The following is a 17,535-nucleotide window of genomic DNA, read 5'->3' as shown; positions in this document are numbered from 1 at the left end:
GCATTTGGGCTAGACCAGAGATTTCTGTGGATCTGTTGTAAAGTTCTGTGAGAAAGGAAATACCCAGAACTTGTTTGGTGATTCAGCCTGGTGTCTCTGTAAGGTTGTTTATTATGGCAAACAGACTTTGTAGTGGCTTCTTTTAACCAGGAAGGCTTTATTACTTTCAGAATCATGCCAGCAGAATAATCTGTACAATAAATTGAAAGCAGGGATAATTCATCTGTGGGTGTAGTAACCGTATGTGATCCTGATGGTGTGTATATAAGGGAAGGTCACGCCAGCCATGCAGAGGGTTTGGGAAAGCGGCTAGGCCAAGACAACATGACATCCTGTAGCAAAAGAGGGTTTACAGGGTTCTAAGACCTGTCAGAAGGCAGGGGATCTAAAGACACAGGGAGTAGTGAAGAAAAACTTAGGGTGAGTTTAGGTGTGTCAGAAGGAGCCAGATCATTCAGGATCTGGAGACCACAGTAAGAATATGGATGTTGAAGGCTTGTTAGCAGGAGATAATGTGATCTGATTTTCTGTGTTGAGATCATCCTGGTGCCATGTGGAGAAGGACTATTTAAGTAGCTGACCTGTTGACGTTCCAGCATCTCTTCCATCATAGAAAGGAGCTCCTTTTGAACATAACTTAAACTTTATGTGGTGAAATTGAAACAGCTAAGCAGAAGTGGGTGCATTAAGGGAAGGATCCTCCAGTAATGTTCTGCAAAAATATATGATGAATATTTTAAAAAGTAAGAATCAGGTATTACAATATTGCTTGGCTTTGAGTAAAGCCACCTGCTACTTTCTTTACATACTGGTATTTTGAGGCTCTAGTGTTTAATGTATGTATTTAAAATGAATATTTATCTTAAAAGTTTGAAGTTATTCTTTCTAACCTCCCCTTTAACCATATACAGAATTTAGGAGTATTTAAATCCTATTACTACACTTTTCATTATTACTCATTATTATTCACTCTATTAATTTCATTATATTATAATTCATTATTATCTATTGTTGTGCCTTGCAGTCAGTGCTAGTTTAGATCTATGTGTATGCATAATAGTTTCTTTACTGTTTTTGGCAACAAGACCTTTCTTGTGGATCATTATCATTCTTGAAAGGTATTCTATAAACGTGCTCTTTCTCCAGGGTCATCATTGTTTTGTTTTGTTTTTAAAGATTTTATTTATTTATTCTTGAGAGACACACAGAGAGAGGCAGAGACATAGGCAGAGGGAGAAGCAGGCTCCATGCAGGGAGCCTGATGTGGGACTCGATCCCAGGACCCTGGGATCATGCCCTGAGCCAAAGGCAGACGCTCAACCACTGAGCCACCCAGGTGTCCCAGGGGTCATCATTGTTTTTTTTTTTTTTTTTTTGGTCATCATTGTTAAACACAAATTTTCTTTTGTTAAAAAATGTCGTTATCTTGCCTTTGATCTTGAAAGATACTTTTGTGGGTACTTTTGTTTATGAAAGTTATTTCCTTTCATTTGAATATATATGTATATATACATATATATATTGAATATTTCATAGTACTGCTTTCTATTGAAATATTAGTAGTCAAGGGGCACCTGGGTGGCTCAGTCAGTTGAGCGTCTTGATTTCTGCTCAGGTCATGATCTCAGGATCCTGGGGTTGAGCTCTGTGTGTGGTTCCCTGCCTAGTGGGAGTTTGCTTCTCTTTCTCTCTCTGCCCCTCCCCCAGCTCTTTCTCTTGCTCTCTCTCTCAAATAAATCTTTAAAAAAAGAAGAAATATCAGCACACATTCTAATTGTTTTCCTCTACATGGAATATATCTTTTCTGTTTGGTTGGTTTTAAGAGCTTTTCTTTGTTTTTGGTGTTTCATGGTTTTATTGTGGTGTGTATCTAACTGTGGATTTCTTTTTATCTACCCTACTTGAACTTCCTAAATTTGAGTGTTCACACCTTTCACCTCTTTAGGAAAACTCTCAGCCATTATCTGTTGCTTTTTCTCCATTTCTCTATTCTCTCCTTCTTAAATGGATTGGATGTGTATTAGACTGAATCAGTCAGGAAAACAATGAATACCGGCTAGTTCAACAGGGAATTTAAGATAGTGCTATGATCTGAATGTTTGTGTCCTCCCGAAATTCCTATGCTGAAATCCTGACCACCAGGGTGATGCTTTTGGGAAGTGGGGCCTTTGGGGGTGATTAGGTCAGGAGGGCAGAGCCTCATGAACAGGATTAGTATTCTTATAAAAGAGACCCCAGAGAGGTAGCTCATGTGAGGTTATTGTGAAAACACAGCTGTCTAGGAAGTGGGGCCTCACCAGACATTGAATCTACCAGTACATGACCTTGGACTTCCCAGCCTCTAGAATTAGGAGAAATAAGTGCTTGTTGTTTATAAGCTGCCCAGTTTATGGTATTTTTGTTATAACAGCCTGAACAGACTAAGGCATATGAAGAATTAATTATAAATGTTTTGGGATATCTGAATACCAGACAGGGCATAGGGAGTAAGTTAATGCTTAGCAATAGCAAAACACTCTTATCACTGCTTGGGCTGTAGGATTGCAATAAGGAGATGGTCTCTTCAGAACCCAGAAGCTGAGGCCATTTTGAACCATGGCAGATTCTAATTTAGACATAGCCACTGATGGAGATATCATAAAACCCAGAGAAAACAGAGGAGAAATATCCTGGTACCCTTTTCTTCTACCATCCAGTCTCCTGCCTGGGAGTCCCACGGACAGAATCTAGCAGAGGAGGAAGCCAAGGGAACAAGTGGTGTGGAAAATACAATTTTGAGATCTCAGCTTCCCAGACTCAGGACATGGAAGGTCATGCATGGATTTGAGGGCAAGCAGACCCTTCCATTCTCCTTTCCATATATTTCAGTTTGGCTTTCATGTTTTTCATTACTTTGTTTCCCTGTACTGCATCCTGGGTAATTTTTTATTGTAATGTGAATTACATACAATTTACACATTTAATCATTTTAGAATGTGCAGTTCAGTGATATTAAGTACGTTCACATTGTTGTACTGTTATCACCACTATCCATCTCCAGAACTTTTTCAACTTCCTAAACTAAAGCTCTACCCACTAAACAATAATTTCCATTCATTCTCCTTCCTCCATGTCCCTAGTAACCACAATTCTACTTTCTGTCTCTGAGTTTGACTATTCTAGGTACTATGTATAAATGCAATCATGCAATATTTGCCCTTTTGTGGCTGCCTTTTTTCACTAAGCATAATGTCTTCTAGGCTAACCTCTGTTGTAGCATGTGTTAGAATGTCCTTTCCCTTCTAAGGCTGAATAATATTCCATTGTATGTACATATAGCATTGTGTTAATGAATCTCTTCCATTCCATTGATGGACAATGTGAGTTGTTCCCACCTTTTAGCTATTGTGAGTAATACTTCTGTGAACATGAATTTACATATATCTCTTTGATAACATGCTTTTAGTTCTTTTGAATACATACCCAAAAGCAGAATTGTTGGTAATTCTGTGTTTTTCTTTTCTTTTTTTTTTATTTTAAAGATTTTATTTATTTATTCATGAGAGAAAGAGAGAGGGAGAGAGAGAGAGAGGCAGAGATGCAGGCAGAGGGAGAAGCAGGCTCCATGCAGGGAGCCTGACGTGGGATTTGATCCCAGGTCTCCAGGATCACGCCCTGGGCTGAAGGCAGACACTTAACCACTGAGCCACCCAGGGATCCCTTCTGTGTTTTTCTGAAGAACCATTATCTCATTTTCCATAGTAGCTGTAATATTTTACATTTCCACAATGCACAAGAGTTCCAATTTCTCCCAACCTCAACAACACTTGTTTTCTGTGTTTTTGTTAATAGCCATCCTAATGGGTATGAAGTAGTATCTCATTATGGTTTTGATTTGCATTTTCCTAATGAGTAGTGGTGATGAGCATCATTTCATTTGCTTATTGTCCATTTGAATATCTGTTTGGACAAATATCTCTTCAAGTCCTTTGCCCACATTTTAAATTGGGTTATTTTGTTATGTTGGTGGAGTTCTTTTTATATTCTGGTTAACCCTTTATGAGATACATGATTTGTAAATATTTTCTTCAATTCTGCAGGTTTTTTCATTCTGTTGATAGTGCCCTTTGATGCACAAGAGCTTTTAATTATTATGAAATCCAGTCTGTTTTATCTGTTGCCTGTGTTTTGGTGTCCTATCCAAGAAATCATTGCCAAATTCACTGTTACGAAGTTTTTCCCCTATGTTTTCTTCTAAGTTCTTTAGTTTTAGGTCTTATGTTTAAGTCTTTGATGCATTTGAGGTTAATTTTTTCTTTCTTTTTTTTTAAAGATTTATTTATTGATTTGGGAGAGAGAGAGAGAGAGAGAGAGATAGAGAGAGAGATTGAGAGATTGAGCATAGTGGTAAGGGGTAGAGGGAGAGAGAGAGAGAGAATCCCAAAAAGACTTCTTGCTGAGCCCAGGCCCCATGCAGGGGTGGGTTGGGTGTTGGGTTAATTTTTTGTGGCATAACATAAAGATTCAGCTTCATTCTTTTACATATGGTTGTCCAGTTTTCTCAACCCCAGTTGTTGAAAAGATTGTTCTTTCCCTATTTAATTATCTTGGCAGTCTTGTTGAAAATCATTTGACCATGTATATCAAGTTTTATTTCTGGGCTCTGTAATTTATTCTTTTGGTCTATATGCCAGGATCACACTCTTTTGGTTACTGTAGCTTTGATATAAGTTTTGAAATCAGGATGTGTTGAGACCTCCAAATTTATCCTTCTTTGTAGGATTTTTTGGGTTATTTGAAGTTCTTGGAGATTCCATGTGAGTTTTAGGATTTTTTTTTCTATTTCTTTTTGGGATTTTCGTAGGGAATGCATCTGTAGATTGTTTGAGGTAGTATTGACATCTTAACAGTATCAAGTCTTCCAATATGTGAGCACAGGATGTCTCTACATTTCTTTGTTTCTTGTTTAATTTCTTTCAGCAATGTTTCGTAGTTTGCACTATACAAGTCTCTTGTCTTGCCTCCTTGCTTAAATGTATTCCTAAGTATTTTTTTCTTTTTGATGCTATTGTAAATAGAATTGTTTTCTGAATTTCCTTCTCAGATTCATTGTTAATATATAGAAATTAAACTGATTTTGCATCCCACAACTTTCCTGAATTCATTGATTAGTTCTAATGATCCTTTTGTGGTTTCTTTAGGGCTTTCTACATAGAATATCAAGTCATCTGTGAATAGAGAAATAGGGATAATTTTAATTTTCCCTTCCAATTTGAACGTCTTTTTTTTTACTTTTGATATGGAAATGCTTTATTCTTTTTTAAATTTAATTTTATTTACATTTGATTAATTAACATATAGTGTATTATTAGTTTCATAGGTAGAGTTCAGTAACTCATCTGTTTAATATAACACCCAGTGTTCATTACACATTCCCTCCTTAATGCCCATCATCCAATTACCCCATCACCCCATCCCTCCAGGAATCTTCAGTTTGTTTCCTGTGGTTAAGTGTTTGGTTTGTCTCCGTTTTTTATTTTTCCCTCTCTTCCTCTATGCTCATCTGTTTTGTATCTTAAATTACACATATGAGTGAAATTATACGATAATTGTCTTTCTCTGATTGACTTATTTCACTTAGCATAATACCCTCTAGTTCCATCCACATTGCAGATGTCAAGATTTAATTTTTGATGGCTGAGTAATATTCCATTGTGTGTGTATGTGTGTGTATGCACACAACATCTTTATCCATGGATGTCTTTTATTTCTTTTTCTTGACTACTTGCATTGGTGAGGACTTCTGGTACTTTGTTGAGTAGAAATGGCGAAAGTAGGCCTTGTTGCCTGTTCTTGTTCTTAGAGGAAAGGCTTTCAGTCTTTCACCAAAGAGTGTGATGTTAGCTATAGGTTTTTTTTATAGATGATCTTTACTATCTCCAGGGAGTTTTCTTCTATTCTTAGTTTGAGTGTTTTTTTTTAAATCTTGATTATTAAATTTTATCAAATGCGTTTCTGCATCAATTTAAATGATCATTTTTTTACATTTCATTTTGTTAATGCCATGTGTTACATTGATTGATTTTCATATATTGAACCATTCTTGCATTTCAAGAATAAATCCCACTTGGTCATTGTATATGACTCTTTGGCTGTGCCATTGAGACACTTTGAATATGCTATTGAATTCAGAGTGGTGGTATTTTATTTGAAGATTTTTGTCTCAGTGCTTATTGGATTATTGGTTTGCAGCATTCTTTTCTTTGCCTGGCTTTGCTATCAGGGTAATGCTACCCTCATAGAATGAGTTAGGCACTGCTAAGTCCTCCTAAATTTTTTGGAAGAGTTTAAAGATTCTTAGTACTTGTTTTTTAAGAGCTTAAGGTGTTAATTTTTGTTTAAGGTGTTAATTTTTCCTTTAATGTTTAGTAGAATTAACCAGTAAACACATGTAGTCCTAGGCTTCTTTTGTTGTTGACATGTGTTTGATTACTGATTCAATTTCCTTACTTGTTATAGGTCCATTCAGATTTTTAATTTTTTCATGATTAGGTCTTGGAAGATTTTGTGTTCCTAAGAATTTACCCATTTTATCTAGTTTATCCACTGTGTGGGCATGTAAATTTTCCTAGTTCAATCCTTTCTATTTTTATGAAATCAGTAGTAATGCTCGCTGTTACATTTCTGGTTTTACTTATTTATGTCTTCTCCATTTTTTTCTTAGTCAGTGTACTACCTAAGATTTGTCAGCGTTATCTCTTGAAGAACAAACTCTTGGTTTTGTTGGGTTTTCTCTTTTCTTTTTTTACTTATCACTGCTCTAATAATTTGTTATTTCTTTTTTTTACTTTTGGCTTTCATGTGTTCCTCTTCCTCTAATTCTAGTTTTAGGGTATGAAATTAGGACTTGAGATTTTTCTTCTTTTTTAACATAAGCTTCTGTACCAATAAACTTGCCTCTTTGCACTGCTTTTGCTGCATACCTCAAGTTTTGCTATGTTGTATTTTTATTTGCTTCAAGGTATTTTCTAATTTTCCTTGTGGTTTCTTGTAGGACTCATTAGTTGTTTAATAGTGTGTTGTTTAATTTCCACATAAATGTGGATTTTCCAGTTTTCCAGAATTTAGACAGAATGATGTCTAAGTTCATTATGTTCCGAGTGAAAAAGGTATTCTGTATGCTTTCAGTCTTTTACATTTACTAAGACTTGTCTTATGGCCTAACATATGGTATATCTTGAAGAACGTTCCATCTACACTTGAGAAAAATGTGTATTCTGCTATTGTTAAATGGAACATTCTGTATGTGTCTGTATAGACCACCAATTGATCTATAGTGTTGTTCAAATTCTATGTTTCCGTACTGATCTCTGTCCCATTGTTTTATCTGTTACTGAAGGCAGGGTACTAAAGTTTCCTGCTACTATTGGAGAGCTATTTATTTCTCCTTCAATTATATCACATTTGTTTCATATGTTTTGGAGCTCTGATGTTTTGTGCATCTATATAATTGTTATAACTTGATGAGTTAATCCTTTTAGCATTATATAGTGTCTAGCATCTTTCATTTCAACCTGAAGGACTCTCTTTAGCAGTTCTTGGGGAAGTGTTCATGTCTCTCATTTTTAGGACAGTTTTGCTGCATATAAAATTCTCAGTTTATAAGTTTTTCTTTCATCACATTAACTATATTATTCCACTCTCTTCTGACTTAAAAGATTTCTGCTGGGAAATCATGTGAATGATGAATTGCTTTTCTCTTGCTGCCTTCAAAATTCCTTCTTTGTCTTTGACTTTTGACAGCTACATTATAATGTATTTCAGTGTGGGTTTCTTTGGATTTATCCTTGCAGTTTGTTGGGCCTCTTGGATCTGTAGATCCATCTACATGGATTTGTACATCCCTGTCTTTTCCTTAAATTTACAATGTTTTCAGCTATCACTTCTTCAAATAATCTCTCTGCCTCATTCTCCTTCTTCTAGTACTCATAATGCTTATAATGGTTCTTCTGATGGTATCTCGTAAATCCCTTAGGCTCTGTTCATTTTTGTACATTCTTTTTTCCCCTCAGACTTGATAATTTCAAATGACTTGTCTTCAAGTTTGCTGGTTTTCTTCTGTCTGTTCAAGTCTGTTTAAACCCCTCTAGGCAATTTTTCAATTCATTTATTTTAATTTGCATATCCAGGGTTTTTGTTTGGTTCTTTTTTTTTTAATAATTTATCTCTCTTTGTAGGTACTCTCAAGTGTTCCCTCTATCTCTAGTCTCTGAAGATAGATTGCATAAGATGACATACTTTCTTAAATATTTGATTCAATTCCTTGGTAAAATCATGTGAAATTTTTCTATTCATTTCTATCCAGCATTCAAGAAATACTTAGAATACTTCCTCTGTGCCTGTCATGGAATTAGAATCTTTGGGATATATCATTGAACAACCTGGATAAAATTTCCATGCTCATGGGCTTACATTCTAGTAGTATAGAAAAACAATAAATAAAACATAATAAATAGGAAGTGATGTAGTATGAAAGGAGGTAAAAAGTGTTATGAAAATAGAGCAGGGAAAGCCAGACCAGGAATTTGGAGGTAGGATGGAGTGGAAGAGGTCAGGTTGGCATTTTAAACAGGATGGTTAGGATAGGACTTCTTTAGGAGGTGATGGCTGATGCAGATATTAAAGGAAGTGAGGGACTAGGCGATATTGGTATCTGGAGAAAGAGCATTCCAGGCAGAGCGAAGACACAGCCCAATGGGAGATCACTCCTGCTGTGTTTTAGAATAAGCATGAAGGCAGTTTGGTTATTTTAGTAAAGGAGAATGAAGTGCAGGTGTACAAAATAGTCAAAATAAGTGTTGAGGTGAATGATAAGATCCTGAAGTAAGATACTTTTTTTCACTATATTATGGTCTTTTTTCTATCATGGAAAAAAAGAAAAACCCTCAGCAGCTCGATATATAATAAATCAACTTATTTTATTTTTTTTAAAGATTTATTTATTTTTTTATGAGAGAGACAGAGACAAAGGCAGAGAGAGAAACAGGCACCCTGCAGGGACCAGCACTCTGGGATCACTCCCTGAGCCAAAGGCAGATGCTCAACCATTGAGCCATCCAGGCATCCCTATAATAAATCAATTTAAAAAGATGATGATCTAGCTTTTAAAATGGAAGTACCTTTCTGGAATTATGGTAAATACATATGTCAAAATATAGTAAGTATATATGCCAAAAAGTTATTTAGCATATATGATCATATAATTAAGAAGTTAGTTTTCATTTTTTGAGGTAGAGACTTATTTTTTATTCTGTGAGTACTAAACGATTAGAAAAAAAAAGGATTCATTGCCATGTAGAATACTACTGTAATCATTAAATAATTAGTTGTTTACTAACTCACATTTTAATTTAATATTCTTAAATAATCAGTAGTGGAAAAGTACAGCTTAAGATTCAGAAGACTTGCTTCTATTCTAAGTTTTTGAATTCTTTAAAGTTTAATTTTGAGGAAGTCATTTGAGGCTTCATTTTACCTACTTGTTGGGAGTTTGTTTTTTTTAAATAAGATTTCACTAGGTGTGCTTTTGCTATTCTGTGATTATTGTTTTATAATGTTTTATAATAGAACAATGCACTACTTTAAATATTTGTCTTACCAAGAATTGTTAAAGAGGAAATTATGTTTTGGACAACCTTTACTTCATGTTTAATGTCCAGCTCCAATACTGCTTATTTTCTGTATCTTTTCAATATCACTTCAGAATTAATTGCATTTTCACCTGGCCTACTCTAGCACTTTATGCTTGTTTCTATTATCTATCACTTTTCATATTGTTACTTAGATATATCTATCTTTAAGTTGCATATCTTTGTATCCCCAGGACTCTAAAATACTCTAAACACGTTAGGTGTTCAGTCATTCTTAATTGAATTCTTATGCCTGTATATTTAAATACCAGGAGTTAATTTCTAATAATTAATGTAGGAGAAATTAAAACCGTGTTCAATAACACTACCACTTGAAAGGCAGTATCCCATATAATGAATGTTTCTTGTGGTTAAAAACGCTTATTTCAGGCATTTAACAAGATTTAATTTGGTCTTTTGGTCTAACTTTTACATTATATGGGTGGCATAAATGCTTATTTGCATGACTCAAGCATATAAATGTAAGAAGTAGTTATCTTGTCACTGATTGTGAAATCACTAAAGTGGATGATTATTACTGATTACTTCTTATTTATTCCATTGCATTTTGGATCAAAGGTACAAATTTCATAAAGATTAAGTGTTCTAAGAACTATTCATAAGTGTGTTTTTATATAGTGATGTAATTTTTAGCAGGCATTTATAGCCATTTACAAGATGATGTGCCCTTAAGTATAATGAATCAGAACATGATCGTTATTTTGTTCAGATTTTCAAATTCTTTTCAGCTCTCCCTAATCCTTATTTTTCTCCCTCATTTAAAAACTTCTTTTGAAGAACCACATTGATTAATTTATTCAACAGCTGTAATATTTAGCATCTAATATATGCCAGGCATAGAGTCAGGCATTATTAGATTTGGATGTGAACAAGATAGCTGAGGTCTATGTTATCAGAACAGGTAAACATTTGCCCATTTTGCCAAATTTACTAATTGCCCACCATATGCTAGGCATTGTTCTGGGATTTGCAGATACAGTAGTTAAAAAAAAAAAAAAGTCTTTACCCTGTTGTAGCTTACATTCTAAAGGAAAAATAAAATATGTGGGGAAAGCTAACTTTATGTAGCCTTTCTTTCTTTCTTTCTTTCTTTCTTTCTTTCTTTCTTTCTTTCTTTCTTCTTTCTAGATTTTATTTATTTATTCATGAGAGACACAGAGAGAAAGAGACATAGGCAGAGGTAGAAGCAGGCTCCCTGTAGGGACCCCAGGATCAGAACCTGAGCCAAAGGGCACCGCTCAACCCCAGGTGCCTCCCAAGAAAGGCCTTTCTAAGAAAGTGATGTTTGAGTCAAGATCTGAAGGTGGAAAGGAACTGAAGAAACAGATTAATGGAGGCCAAACAGCAAATTTCAATGATAGGTAATGAGAATGAACTCATGTTTGATGCGCATTGGTATGTAGTTTTCAGGATGAAAAGTTCGTGGTGTTAAGGCATTTATTGTGGCTTTTATCTTTTAAATTAATTGTTAAATAAGGGCATCAGTTGGGAAATTTCATGGGAGAAGATAGAGAAAAACACTTTGTTTGAAAAGAGAAAAAATGTGAGCAGAGGGATCACTGTGGAATATTGAGAAAGGAATAGGCAAACTAGGGAAGCACAGTAGGACATTTAGTGAGTGGTGAGGGTCTGTGTAGGTTTGTTATCTGAAGTGGAACCAGTCAATGTGGCTGGGTAGTTTTCTCTAATTACAGGCACAAGTGTGAAGAAATATAGGGTTTAACCAGAATTGGGGTTTTTTGTTTGTTTTTTTTAATCCTGGGAAACTGATGTTAGAGAAAGAGGAACAAGAGTGTTGAGGGTATTTGCAAGGAAGTCATAATAATTCAAGCTATAGAATTTATGCTGGTAAAGAAGCAAATGAAGAAGGAATGAAGAATGAATAGGGTTGGTGGCAATACGGAAAGTGAGAACTCAGCAGATCCATGGCGTGGCTGAGATTGAAAATTGTGGTTAGACAAATGGATTTCATGGGCTAACCTTATTACATAGTATTAATACCTATTTGTTAATAGATGTATTTCTGCGTGTTCACGTACACATACAAGCACAACTGTAGGCAACTCTTTAACATTGAAGATAGTGAGGGTTTGCACAGATAATTGAAAAACTATAAGGGCCACCAGAAGTTCTGGGAGCTCTTTCTGTTACTTTGTTTTTCCCTTGTAATTTTATACAAATGGTTGAATGTAGTATAGGGAGACTATAGAAGGTTAAAAACACTACTGGGAAGTCAAGAAACCTGGGGTCTTATTTCAGGTTACATATAACATCTTCATTTAAAAGTCACCTGACCTCATTGGTCATATGCTCCTAATTATTTCAGCACCGTGCCAGGTGTTGGGCCTGTTGTGTGATCTGGTGGGATCATGGATAGAGTGCTATGCAAGTACAGAGGTGAGGCATGCAACCCAAATGGAATGGAGAATGGTCTCATTGAGAGGAAATGACATCTAAGCTAAGATCTAAAAGATAAGTAGATGTTGGAATTTAGTAAAAAAAAAAACACAGGTGGGGGATGCCTGTGTAGCTAAGTGGTTGAGTGTCTGCCTTTGGCTCAGGTTGTGATTCCAGTGTCCTGGGATCGAGTCCTGTATTGGGCTCCTCACAGGGGGCCTGCTTCTCCCTCTGCTTGTGTTTCTGCCTCTCTCTCTGTGTCTCTCATGAATAAATAAATAAAATCTTAAGAACCATAGGTGGAAATGGGAGGGATTCATGTCCATTAAGATCCTTAAGCAAGAAAAAAATGACTCTAAAGGATCCTGAGTGACTGGTTTGTAGTATCTGAGAGAAAAGTTGAGGCATTAGCCTAGGGCATAAAGCAAAGGCCATACTTTAAAGGACCTGGTAGGTTGTGTTAAATTTCCTCATAAAAGAATTTTAGAGGGGACCCATTTTTTTGTTTTATAGAGGAGTGATATTGTATCTTATATGTGGGATTTACCTTGTCAACATCGAATTTTATCATCTTTAAGGTTAATTCTAAAATTTTTTATTCATTGTATTAATACCTGAGTATAAAGCAATATATCAAAGTAATTTAATATGTGCCTCTTATTTTAATGAAAAGAATGAAGAGCAATTAATATGGGACTATATTAAACAGAAATAAAGCCCTGTTTACAAAGCATTATTAAACTCATATTAATCTGTTTGCAAAAAGAATTGAAATTAAAATTTTCTATAATTCTGAGTGCATTTGGTTGCTGCTGTGTATTTTCCATCATATCAGTGAAATGTTAGATAATTTCCCATGAGTTTATGTGTGCCATTTAATATCACCAATCAAATGTAGCTGAAACTGTATTTTTTCTCTCCAGTGATTTAAACTTGTGAGATGCTTCCATTAACTGGAAAAACAATTATCTTTGATAACTTTCCTGATCCTTCTGATACATGGGAAATCACCGAAACTATTGGCAAAGGAACTTATGGGAAAGTTTTTAAAGTGTTGAATAAGAAAAATGGCCAAAAAGCAGCAGTGAAAATCCTGGACCCAATTCATGTATGTCAGATTATTTTTCTTTTCTCCTGCTAATTAACTTTGTTTTTATTTGTATGAAGCAGTAAGAAAAAAATCTGTAAGTAACTTGATTTATTTGTCATAACATCAATTACAGTTGAATGTAAAAAAAAAGTCTATTTGTTAGGTTTTTCTTGTTTATACACTTAACTTATAGGGACCAATAAATACTTAATAAACGAACAAATATATGAGTAAACAAATAAATAGAGCTCTCAAGAGCTCAACAGTTGACTTAATGTTATTTTCTATTTCAAAAAAATTCTAAGAACATGGACTCAAGGCTCTAGGAATAATTCTAAAATGTCATCTTGGTCAGATCTCTTTTTCTCCTGCATTTATTTAAGACTTTAGGCAGAATGTCCTTAAGCTAATGCAGAAATATTTTATTTTAAATTATAGTTCTTGCAGAGATGGGAGATTAATTTTCAGGTTTGCCAAAATGTTTGCAAAGCAGAAATGATATTCACTTATAATCAGAGTGAGTTTCCTTGTGAAGAACTGAAATTGCACGTGCAGTCCTTATGGCCTCTTTAAGTGATGCCTTAGTGGAGATCCTCTTTTGCCTTTTTTTGAAGCCTTTTTTTTTTTTTTTTTTTTTGCCTTGAAGAGCATAAAAAAGTTGATGAGGGTTTTTTTTTTTTTTTTTCTGGGAATGACAACTGGCTGTTTTAGAATGTTTTCAGCTCCTGGGAAATATATAGTTCTCCCATAGCACAGAGGTGAGCCAGAATGAGCTCAGTGATCACATAATCCCCAAAGTTCTACTGAGAGCAGTTTCTCCAGTTACTTGACTCTTGCCTTGATGGAGTGTGCCATGACAGACGTGACGTGATATGTCTGGGAAAGACGTGGGACTCCTGGTCCCTTTCATAGCTCTACACTAACAAACTGTAGGATACTGCAAAGGCCTCTGAATATCTTAGGATTGGTCTTTCCTTTTTATTGTTCATTTCTGCTAAACCAATTATAACTATAGTGTTTCATATTATTTTGAGCAGAGGAGAAGGGAGAGTGGGGGTTTATTTTCAAGCAGTAAGTTAGATACACCGGAAGAAAAAAAAAGACAGCTATATATAGGCTTAACTGATGCTGAATGTTTCCATATTCACCTGTTGGAAAGTTCTTACCATTTAAAAAAAAAAGATTTTATTTATTTATTTGAGAGAGACCAAGAAAGAGAGAGAGAGTGAGAGCAGTGGGGGGGAGGCACAGAGGGAGAGGGAGAAGCAGGCTCTCCACCGAGCAGGGAGCCCAATTCATGACTCAATCACAGGACCCTGGTATCATGATCTGAGCTGAAGGCAGCTGCTTAACCGACTCAGCCACCCAGGAGCCCCAGTTCTTACCATTTAAACTAAAGGGAGACACAAACCAAGCTGTACCAAAGTCACTGTACCTCTCTCCTTTGGTCTTTGCAAGTAAGGTTTGGGATTCTTGGTGGCTAGAGAAAGGACTCCCCCTGGATCCCGTGTCTGGCCCCATAACCACCTATGTCTCTCCCATTCCTCTACTTCTTAATGGAGAAGGAAAAATGGATTATGAATACATATGGCCATTATTTTTTTATAATTTACTCATGTTTCATATGATATGAACCTTAAAAATCACATTTGGTTTTATTGCTTTAATGAAATATATCGGTTTTATAACTGGTATAAAATTTGTTCTTTTACAGTGCTGATTCTTGTCATAGTACATGTATGTTTCTCTAAGAATTATTTATTTCCTCTTCATTTATCATGTCACAAGCCAAATAAAAAAGATTTATAACTGAGAGATTATAATCTTAATAAAATAAATTTAAATGCATACCAAGCATTTTGCAGAGTGGCTTTTTTATTAAAAGAATCTATTATGAATTTTGATATGGTAAGTTTCTATCTGAGAAAGGGAAAAAATGAACGGGCTTAGAAGGTGGAAACAGTCAACTTGCAGTCTGGTCGTGGATCTTATACTAACCAGCTCTGTGACCAACGTCTCTGAGCTTTAGATTCTTTTTCTAAAATTAGAGTTCTCCTCTAAAATTCTTTCTGGCTCTCTGAGTACATGATTTTGTCATAAAACAATGTGAACACTAAATATTACTGTAAAAACAGTATTAGAAAGCCTTCTAATTACTCTTCTTATTACTCTTGAGTTGTTTCACATACTGTGGTTTTCTAAAAACATGACTAAGTGGTTATCCTGCATCTTTGTTGACAGGGTAGCAACCTCTTCTACTTCTGGCAAATGGGCCTTTCACTAACTAAAGCTGTATGCCATGTTATGTATAACTTTATTTTACTTTTTTGGAAAGATAGGAATTTATTGCTTATATGACTAGCTTTTGAAAGCTTTTAAATATCCTATGTTTCAAAGAAACAAAATGAACCGGCTAGGTTTTTATTTCATATCAATGGCTTTGCCACTGAAACAAAGTTAACACTGCAAGGAAAGGAAGATTCTCTGGAATTGTTCTTTGTGTATGTTTCTAATTGTATACAAAAATAGTCTTTTATTTGTCCCCTTTTAACTCGATGAAATCAACATAATTAGAGATGTATTTGATTAGGAAAATCACAACCTCTCCCCTTAAATAATGGCATGAGAAATTTCAGTACATACTATTGAGCACAATAAAAGCCATTAGAACAATGGCTTGCTTTGACAAAATTAAATTCTCTATTTGGTGGTCTCTAATATGTCTCTTTGCCATAATTCATGTTTTTCTCACTGTTTTCTTCCTACGACTTTTTGTAACTAGGATATGGACGAAGAGATTGAAGCAGAGTATAACATCTTAAAAATGCTTTCTGACCACCCTAATGTGGTCAGATTCTACGGGATGTACTTTAAGAAGGATAAAACAAACGGAGACAAGCTGTGGTTGGTTCTCGAGGTAAGTGTTTCAACATTTCGTGTGGAAATTTAGTGTCCTCTCGGAAGGACCGAATGTTCATATGACATCGACACTGTGAAGCTGTTCCTTTGTTATGTTCCTGGCTGGCGATGGCCTCAGCAAAATATTCTGTCTGGTACTGGCCTTATCCTTTTTTTTTTTTAATTTTATTTTTTTTTAATTTATGATAGTCACAGAGAGAGAGAGAGGCGCAGAGACACAGGCAGAGGGAGAAGCAGGCCCCATGCACCAGGAGCCCGATGTGGGATTCGATCCTGGGTCTCCAGGATCGCGCCCTGGGCCAAAGGCAGGCGCCAAACCGCTGCGCCACCCAGGGATCCCTGGTCTTATCCTTTTAAGACACATTAGGAAATTAAAGAAAAGCCTCAAAGGAAAAAAAAAAAAGCCTCAAAGACTATTAAAGAGTAAAGGGAAACATTTCCACAGTGAATGACTCAAGAAACAAGGATGCTTTTCCTTGCAGAAGAACAAGCTTAAAAGGGACTCCATTATAATACTGATTTATTCATCCGTATTTTGCTCAGCTAACACGTGTCGGAGGGTCTGTGCCAGGTGCTAGGGCATAAGGGAAAATTAATGTAAGTGAGGCTTCATTAGACAAAAATGGTAAGCTGTGATTTTTTTTTCTGTCCTCCTTGAATACTAATGCCATAAACTGCAGAACCAGGTATTTACATTTATGGGGTAAAACCTTATCAGAAATGGTGTGGAATACTAAATAAGTTGTCAAAAGGAAAAGCTGTAGAGTGTCCTGAGAGGAGGTTTGGACAGTTCTCTCTGATGCAGGAATGCATAGGGGAAGGTGCCCTGTTAAAGTAACTGCCAGCCCTAGAAGAATGTAGTTTTTCTAATTTTCATTGAATATTATTAAAATGAGGTAATTACTTATTTTGATAAAATTTAAAATTTACAAGTGTTTTTAATAGTTGCTTCTATCAAACTCAGGACTAGTAAAACCTTTATTGGTTGACTGTAATAACATATATTTATTGTGTTCGTTATGATTTTTATTAGTGTTTGATTATTGTATTTCTTTCAGAATGTCCTGTTGGTTTTTCTGCAGTGACATACATATAAATTGTACTGTTTTCATACTTTTTTTTCTATTATGGTTTTTGAATTATTTTTAAATGACTTTAAAATGGATGATCATTGTAGAAAATACTTGAAACTATAAAAAGAACCCCTCTTAACATTTAACAGTTCCTTCATCTTTTTTTGTATGTTTTAAATGATTGGTAGTATTATTTATGAAGTTATCCTATCTTGTTACTTAATATAATTTTAGATAGAATTAATAATTTTTACCATTTACAAAATAAATACGTTCACTTGGTTAGCAAAAAGCACGTAGAACTGAAAGGCTTTTAATACAGAGCAGTAGTAATGTGGACCCAGTTCAGTGGGACCACCTTCTCCTG

At 35.2% G+C, this 17,535-nt stretch overlaps 1 protein-coding gene across 1 annotated transcript in view; it reads left to right on the top strand.

Moving 5' to 3' along the window:
* The first annotated feature begins 13,026 nt into the window (after nt 1-13,026).
* MYO3A (myosin IIIA) overlaps nt 13,027-17,535 on the top strand; it is a 225,221-nt gene continuing 220,712 nt past the window's right edge. Inside the window, exons 1-2 of the mRNA XM_055332397.1 lie at nt 13,027-13,194; nt 15,959-16,093. Of these exons, the coding sequence (XP_055188372.1) occupies nt 13,027-13,194; nt 15,959-16,093 (303 nt within the window). The remainder of the gene's footprint in view (nt 13,195-15,958; nt 16,094-17,535) is intronic.

This window comes from Nyctereutes procyonoides, unplaced genomic scaffold, assembly GCF_905146905.1.
Source record: "Nyctereutes procyonoides isolate TBG_1078 unplaced genomic scaffold, NYPRO_anot_genome, whole genome shotgun sequence".
NCBI classification, from domain to species: Eukaryota; Metazoa; Chordata; class Mammalia; order Carnivora; family Canidae; genus Nyctereutes; species Nyctereutes procyonoides.
This window is presented reverse-complemented; position numbering and strand designations above follow the sequence as displayed.